At 40.7% G+C, this 8,795-nt stretch overlaps 1 protein-coding gene across 1 annotated transcript in view; it reads right to left on the reverse strand.

The window, feature by feature from the left end:
- Positions 1-8,524, reverse strand: part of LOC110523892 (synaptotagmin-9) — a 47,221-nt gene extending 38,697 nt beyond the window's left edge. Inside the window, exon 1 of the mRNA XM_021603012.3 lies at positions 7,905-8,524. Within this exon, the coding sequence (XP_021458687.1) occupies positions 7,905-8,052 (148 nt within the window). The 5' untranslated portion in view covers positions 8,053-8,524. The remainder of the gene's footprint in view (positions 1-7,904) is intronic.
- Between the last annotated feature and the right edge of the window lie 271 nt (positions 8,525-8,795).

Genomic DNA, 8,795 nt, shown 5'->3' on the forward strand with positions numbered 1-8,795 from the left:
AATGATGATGCACAGAGAGATAAAATACATTATTTTATATGTTTTTTTGTTGGTAAATTTTTTGGGAAACCTGACCTTCTTTGGTATCCATGAATACACACCACTGAATTTGAGCTCACAACCTCTTGGATCACAGTACTCCAATCTTCCCAATACAACACCATTGTCCGTGTCAGGTATCGGTTGAGCTCAGCATTCAACACCATAGTGCCGTACAAACTCTTCCCTATTCTAAGGACCCTGTCATTAAACACCTCCCTCTGCAATTGGATAATCTTCTTCCTGACTGCCACCCAAGTCACAGTCTGTGCTCTCTGGTACCGTATGGCAAGCAGTACCGGAACGCCAAATCTGGGACCTAAAGGCTCCTGAACAGCTTTGACCCCAAAGACATGACTGCTGAACAGTTAATTAAATGGCTACCCAGACTTTCTGCTGTTCACCCCCCCCCCCCCCAAATGGCATTGAGGAGTATACCATATCAGTCACCGGCTTCATCAACAAGTGCTTCGACGATGTCATCCCCACAGCGACCGTACATACATATCCCAACCAGAATCCATGGATTACAGGCAACATCCACACCGAGCAAAAGGCCAGAGCTGCCGCTTTCAAGGAGCGGGACACTAATCCCGCTATGCCCGCAGACAAACCATCAAACAGGCAAAGTGTCAATGCAGGTCTAAGATTTAATCCTAATACTCTGGCGCTCGTAGGACTACAAAGGGAAACACAGCCGCAAGATGCCCAGTGACACTAGCCTATCAGATGTGCGCTTTGAGGCAAGCAACACTGAAGCATGCATGAGAGCTCCAGCTGTTCCGGACAACTGTGTGACCACGCTCTCCATAGCCGATGTGAGCAAGACCTTTAAACAGGTTAACATTCACAAGGCCGACAGGCCAGACGAATTACCAGGACCTGTACTCAGAGCATGTGTAGACCAACTGGCAAGAGTATTCATTGACATTTTCAACCTCTCCCTGACCGAGTGTGTAATACCTTCATTTCAAGCAGACCACCATAGTCCCTGTGCCCAAGAAAGCAAAGGTAACCTGCCTAAATGACTACTGCCCCGTTGCACTGTAGCCATGAAATGCTTTGAAAAGCTGGTCATGGCTAAAACCAACACCATTTTCCCGGAAACCCTAGACCCACTCCAATTTGCATACCGCCCCAACAGATCCACAGATGCCGCAATCTCAATTGCACTCAACACTGCCCTTTCCTACCTGGACAAAAGGAACACCTATGTGAGAATACTGTTCATTGACAACAGCTCATCGTTAAAATCTATAGTGCCCACAAAGCTCATCACTAAGCTAAGGACCCTGGGACTAAACACCTCCCTTCTGCAACTGGATCCTGGACTTCCTGACGGGCCCCACCAGTTTGCTGACGACACAACGGTGGTACGCCTGATCACCGACAACGATGAGACAGCCTATAAGGGTGAGGTCAGAGACCTGGCAGTGTGGTTTCAGGACAACAACCTCTCCCTCAACGTAAGCAAGACAAAAGAGCTGATTGTGGACTACAGGAGAAGGAGGGTAGAGCATGCCCCCATTCACATCGACAGGGCTGTAGTGGAGCGGGTCGAGAGTTTCAAGTTCACCAATAAACTATCATGGTCCAAACACACCAAGACAATCATGAAGAGGGTACGATAATGCCTTTTCCCCCTCAGGAGACTGAACAGATTTGGAGTGGGCCCTCAGATCCTCAAAAAGTTATACAGCTAAACCATCGAGAGCATCCTGACCGGTTGAATCACCTCTTGGTACGGCAACTGCTCGGCTTCTGACCGTAAGGCACTACAGAGGGTAGTGCGTGCGGCCCAGTACATCAATGGGGCCAAGCCAAGACTCCAGTCACCCAATTCATAGACTGTTCTCTCTGCTAACGCACGGTAAGTGGTACCAGAGCGCCAAGTATAGGTCCAAAAGGATCCTTAACAGCTTCTACCCCAAAGCCATTAGACTGCTGAATAATTAATAAAATGGCCACCCATACTATTTACATTGACACCTGCCTCCCCCAATTGCTTTTACATTGCTCCTTTCACTGTTTATTATCTGTGCATCGTAACTTCACCCCTACCTACTGTACATGTACAGATTACCTTGCCTAACCAGTACCCCCGCACATCGACTCGGTACCGGTGCCCACTTTATATAGCGTCATTATTGTGATTTTATAGTGTTACCTTTTAAAAAAATATTTTCTTGACTCTATTTTCTTAAAACTGCATTGTTGGTTAAGGGCTTGTAAGTAAGCATTTCACGGTAAGGTCTACCTGTTGTATTTGGCGCATGTGACAAATAACATTTTATTTGATTTTACCTACATGTACATAGTACTTAAATCAATCACCTAACCAAAACTATATGTACATATTACCTCAATCAATCACCCTAACTACCTTGTACCCCAGTACACTGACTCGGTACCGGTACTCCTTGTATTTAGTGCTATTTTTCTGTGTAACATTTTATTTTGTATCTATTTGTAAATTTTTGTACTTTTTAACTGCATTTTTGGGAAAGGGCTAGTAAGTAAGTATGCTGAGGAGTATTTCTGTCTGTAATAAAGCCCTTTTTTGGGGAAAAACTCATTCTGATTGGCTGGGCCTGGCTTCCCAATGGGTGGATCTGGCTCCCAAGTGGGTGGTGCACCCCTGCCCAGTCGTGAAATCCATAGATTAGGGCCTAGTGAATGTATTTCAATTGACTGATTTCCTTCTATGAACTGTAACTCAGAAAAGTATTTTAAATTGTTACATATTGCGTTTATATTTTTGTTCAGTATATTTAATTTCAGACATGCTTCACAAAAAAACTAAAAACAATTCAAATTAAAACTTAAATATTTACTATGCAACAAACATAACAGGATAAAAAACTAAAGAATAACAACATCTGAATGGCTAAAAAGCCACCTAAGGAAAAGCAAATCTAAAATGGTATGTTTTAAGATCTCTTTGAAATATGTCCATAGTTTCGGCCCACCTCAGGTTTTTCTGGCAGGCTATTCCAGAGGCTGGGAAAAATAATGACTAAAGGCTGCCTCTCCATACCTCTTGATCCTAGGCTTTGGGATAGTTAAACGGCCAGTGCCAAAGGACCTGAGAGACCTACTGGGTACATAACTGAAAAGCATGTCTGACATGTATTGGTGTGCACAGTCGTGGATTGATTTAAAAACCAACAGAATAATCTTAAAATTATTTCTAAAACTCACAGGCAGCCAGTGCAGAGATCTTAAAATTGGTGTAATGTGTGCTCTCCGTCTGGTCTTGCTAAGTACCCTTGCTGTAGCATTCTGTATCTTTTGCAGTTGACCAATGGCCTTCTTGGGTAGACCAGACAGGAGAGCATTACAGTAGTCATGCCGGCTTGTTATAAAAACATGGATGAGTCTCTCTGTATCAGCCTGAGAGAGAAACAGCCGCACCTTGGCAATGTTCCTCAGTTGGTAAAAAGCTATTTTGGTCACATTCCTAATGACTGATTAGAAATTGAGTTCAGAATCTTAAATACTGTAACACCTAGGTTTTTTACCTGGTGTTTCATTTTTATTGCCATGAATTAAAATTTTCTGCAAGAATCTCTCTGTGCTTTAGCTCCAACAATCTCACTGTGACTTGGGTTCCTGAGTGGCGCAATGGTCTAAGGCACTGCATCTCAGTGTCACTACAGCCACCCTGGTTTGATTCCAGACTGTATCACAACTGGCTGTGATTGGGAGTCCCATAGGGGGGTCCACCATTGGCCCAGCATTGTCCAGATTTGGTCAGTGTAGACTGTCATAGTAAATAAGAATTTGTTCTTAACTGACTATCTGGTTAAATAAGCACCATGTTCTTGGCACTTATTTAGGGATTAGGGTTTCTTCTGGACAGGGCCTAACTATACTGGCCCAATAAGCATATGTCCTAGAGAAATCCCTTATTTTGACAGTGGTTACAGTGTTTGACATTGGTGCTGGTCACCCTACTCTTAGCAATTATACAGTACCAGTCAAAAGTTTGGAAACACTCATTCAAGGGTTTTTCTTTATTTGTCTTATTTTTTACATTGTAGAAAAGTAGTGAAGACATCAAAACTATCATGTAGTAACCAATAAAGTTAAACAAATCAAACTATATTTTATATTTGAGATTCTTCAAAGTAGCCACCCTTTGCCTTGATGACAGCTTTGCACACTCCTGGCATTCTCTCAACCAGCTTCATGATGTAATCACCTGGAATGCATTTCAATTAACAGGTGGGCCATGATAAAAGTTTGTTTGTGGAATTTCTTTCCTTCTTAATGCGTTTGAGCCAATCAGCTGTGTTGTGACAAGGTAGATAGAAGATAGCCCTATTTGGTAAAAGACCAAGTCCATATTATGGCAAGAACATCTCAAATAAGCAAGGAGAAACAACAGTTCATCATTACTTTAAGACATGAAGGTCAGTCAATCTGGAAAATGTCTAGCACTTGTAAAACATTTTCAAGTGCAGTCACAAAAACCATCAAGTGCTATGATGAAACTAGCTCTCATGAGGACTGCCACAGGTAAGGAAGACATAGAGTTACCTCTACAGAAGAGGATAATTAGAGTTCATTAGAGTTACCAGCCTCAGAAATTGCAGCCCAAATAAATGCTTCACAGAGTTCAAGTCACAGACACATCTCAACATCAAGTCACAGAGGAAACTGCATGAGTCAGGCCTTCATGGTTGAATTGCTGCAAAGAAACCACTATTAAAGGACACCAATAAGAATAAGGGACTTGCTTGGTCCAAGAAACACAAACAATGGACATTAGACTGGTGGAAATCTGTCCTCTGAGATGTTTGGTTCCAATCGCTGTGTCATTGTGAGACGCAGAGTAAGTGAACGGATGATCTCCGCATGTGTGATTCCCACCGTGAAGCATGGAGGAGGAGGTGTGGGGGTGCTTTGCTGGTGATACTGTTGGTGATTTATTTAGAATTCAAAGGCACACTTAACCAGCATGGCTACCACATGATTCTGCAGTGATTTTCCACCCCATCTGGTTCGCGCTTAGTGTGACTATCATTTGTTTTTCAACAGGACAATGACCCAAAACACACCTCCAGGCTGTGTAAGGAATATTTGACCAAGGAAAGTGATTGCTGCTTCAGATTATCTGGCCTCCACAATTACCCGACCTCAACCCAATTGAGATGGTTTGGGATGAGTTGGACTGCAGAGTGAAGGAAAAACAGCCAACAAGTACTCAGCATATGTGGGAACTCCTTCAAGACATTTGGAAAAGCATTCCTCATGAAGCTGGTTGAGAGAATGCCAAAAAGGTGTAAAGATGTCATCATGGCAAGGGTGGCTACTTTGAAGAATCTAAAATCTAAAATATATTTAGATTTGTTTAACACTTTCTTACTACATGATTCCATATGTGTTATGTCATAGTTTTTACAATGTAGAAGATAGTAAAATAAAGAAAAACCCTTGAATGAGTAGGTGTGTCCAAACTTTTGGCTGGTACTCTATGTTAATGTCATTATAAGGCAACAGTTACAACACACCTATCTGATCTAATTAGAATGCGTTTGTCATTTGGCAGATTGCTATAGACCCAGGTATTTTCTAAAATAGCAATGTCGCCAAAAAACATAATTCGTGACGTGTAATGGAAATGACAGACATAGGAAAAAATATGTAAAGAGCGGTGACACCGTTACACTATGCAACCAAATGTGACATGTTTTGCTATGGCCCTGGGTTGTTTTGAGTTTGTTCCTGCTAGTTAGTATACTGTTATAGTCAGACATGAGTTATCTATTACCATCATAGCTGCATCCATTATATATTCGTGCCTCAACTATTACAATCATACCCATAACATGATGCAGCCACAACTATGCTTGAAAATATGGAGAGTGGTACTCAGTAAAGTGTTCTATTGGATTTGCCCCAAACATAACACTTTGTATTCAGGACAAAAAGTTGCTTTGCCAATTGTTTTGCAGTATTACTCTAGTGCCTTGTTGCAAACAGGATGCATAATTTGGAATATTTTGATTCTGTACAGGCTTCCGTCTTTTCACCCCAGGTTAGTATTGCAGAGTAACTACAATGTTGTTGATCCATCCTCAGTTTTCTCCTATCACAGCCAATAAACTGTTTTAAAGTCACCAGTGGCCTCATGATGAAATCCCTGACTGGTTACCTTCCTCTCCGGCAAGTTAGGAAGGACGCCTGTATCTTTGTAGTGACTGGGTGTTTTGATACACAAATCCAAAGTGTAATTAATAACTTCACCATGCTCAAAGTGATATTCAATGTCTGCTTTTTTTTCTTTTTTTAACACATCTATCAATATGTGTTCTTCTTTGTGAGGCATTGGAAAACCTGCTTGGTCTTTGTGGTTGAATCTGTATGTGTGGGGTACAGAGATTAAGTAGTAATTCAAAAATAATGTTAAACACTATTATTGCACACAGAGTCCATGCAACTTATTGTAGGACTTGTTAAACAAATATTTTACTTATTTAGACTTGCCATAACAAATGGGTTGAATGCCTACTGACTCAGGACATTTCAGTTTTTTTACATTTTTAATACATTTGTAAAAATGTAATTCCACTTTGACGTTATGGGATATTGTGTGTAGGCCAGTGACAAACACATCTAATTTGAATACATTTTACATTCAGGCTGCAACAAAGCAAAATGTGGAAAAAGTAAAGTGGTGTGAATAGTTTCTGAATGCACTGTAAAACAGAACGTTACTTAAGCCAAAAACGAAAGTAGGGTGGTTGGTCTGGGTGGATGGGTCAGCGTATAATGCAAACGTCTAGCACGCGGGTTTCGAATCTTATCACGGACAACTTTAGAATTTTAGATAATTAGCAACTTTGCAACTGCTTTTTTTTGTGTTACTTTGCAACTAGCCTACTTAGCATGTCAGCTAACTCCTAACCTTAACCCATAACCCTTAGCCTAGCTAACGTTAGCTACCTAGCCACCAAGCAAGGAATTAGAATTCGTAACATTTCATACATTTTGCAAATTCATAACATATTCTGTGAATTGCAATTCGTAGCATGTTGTACCAATTTAAAAGTGTAACATAACTTGTAATTCATAACATATCATACAAAATGGATGATGCACATCCACAAATTAAAATCAAATCAAAGTTTATTTGTCACGTGCGCTGAATACAACCTGTGTCGACCTTACAGTGAAATGCTTACTTACAGGCTCTAACCAATAGTGCTAAAGGTATTAGAATGTTAATATAAATGAATACATATATAAACATATAACATATCATACTAATTGGTGTGTCCCGGATTTATGTATCTATGTTACATCTACCCCTGAGTCCAGGTTAATGCCACATTGGCCCTTTTCAAAGGGATTAGTTGGTTTTTAAGGGCAGTTGCTCTTTAAAGGTAGATTTACTATCATAGTCAATATACAGCAATATAAATCATAAATAAACAGTCAAATTAACATTTAGAATACAAAACATTTAGAATAATTTAGAATGATACTGCCACTGGAATACTGTGTCATGCAATCTTCAAAGCATTATGTTATCTAGGCTATGGAGAATGGGTGGGGCTCATATCCCCTCCACAGGCAAGCTCATGTAGGTCGTTTAAATTGAAATACTGTTATCCAGTTTTAATTGATATAAAGCATATGCAACAAGTTCCTGAAGCTCCTAATCCATGGAAAAGTGTCTTAAAAACAGTTTTAAAAACCACTGAAATCGTTGCAATTTTCAGTCTATTTTCCAAGATATAGTCTACATTAACTTCTGAAATTGAGTTGGCATAAGTTTCAAATCTCACAATGCAAAAGAAAATATATTTAAATACATCTCATGATTTTTATATTAGTTACAGCATTCCACAACATACCTGAGTCTGAGTGTCTTGGTCTGGCAAGATCTCGAAAATAGTATATAAAATCCACACAGTTGTCGTTTTGCACTTCGCCCCTAGAACAGAGATCCGACAGCAGTTCCAGAGCCTTTCGAAAAATCTCGTCCTCTCTGTCTCCAGGCATTTCCCACCAGCATCCTTCTTAATAATGAAGGGGCTCTCCGGCAGCTCCACAACACTCCTAACGCCTACAGTATCTAGACCCCGATTCCAGGCGCCTGGCGCATTCAGTCATCCCAAATATCACTGTTGCCTACACCAGCATTACGCAAGCGAAGAGTGGCTAAACTCTTTATCCAACGAAGTTTTCCTCTGAAATATCACTGTAGTTAAGCCTATGTCAAAACTTTATATTCTATCTTGAATATATTTTAAGTCTTAGAATTGTACCACTGGTTGAATCCATCCACTGGAATTTGCTGTCCTCCGTTGCGTTGTGTGTTGTGCGGTGTCCTCTAGACTGTGGTGCTGAATTACTGAGCTGTGCTCCTCAAGGTCTTGAATGAATGGCTTTGACTGCGTGCAATTATTTTCCAATGCACACTCACAGGAACCTCCGTTCTGCCTTCCCACGGTACCCTGCACTATCTTTCCCTGCAGAGCCAGGGATGGAACAGGCAATAAAAACACAGACATTTGGTGAATCATTCTTTCAAGGTTTGTTATTAATTGATGAGTTGTGGATTTTTATTGTGACAGAAGGCTGCTTTCCATGTTTAACAATTAACTAGAGCTTTGATCAACCTGGCATTTCTGTGTTTTTTAAAATTACAGCCCATCTAGCACGTACCATTCTGGGAACCATATGTTTCTTAGAGCTTGGTGAGAGCATGGTTGCCCTATGTTTTTTTTGTTTGCATACAACCT

This window comes from Oncorhynchus mykiss, chromosome 1, assembly GCF_057628025.1.
Source record: "Oncorhynchus mykiss isolate SJ-2025 chromosome 1, ASM5762802v1, whole genome shotgun sequence".
Taxonomy (NCBI): Eukaryota; Metazoa; Chordata; class Actinopteri; order Salmoniformes; family Salmonidae; genus Oncorhynchus; species Oncorhynchus mykiss.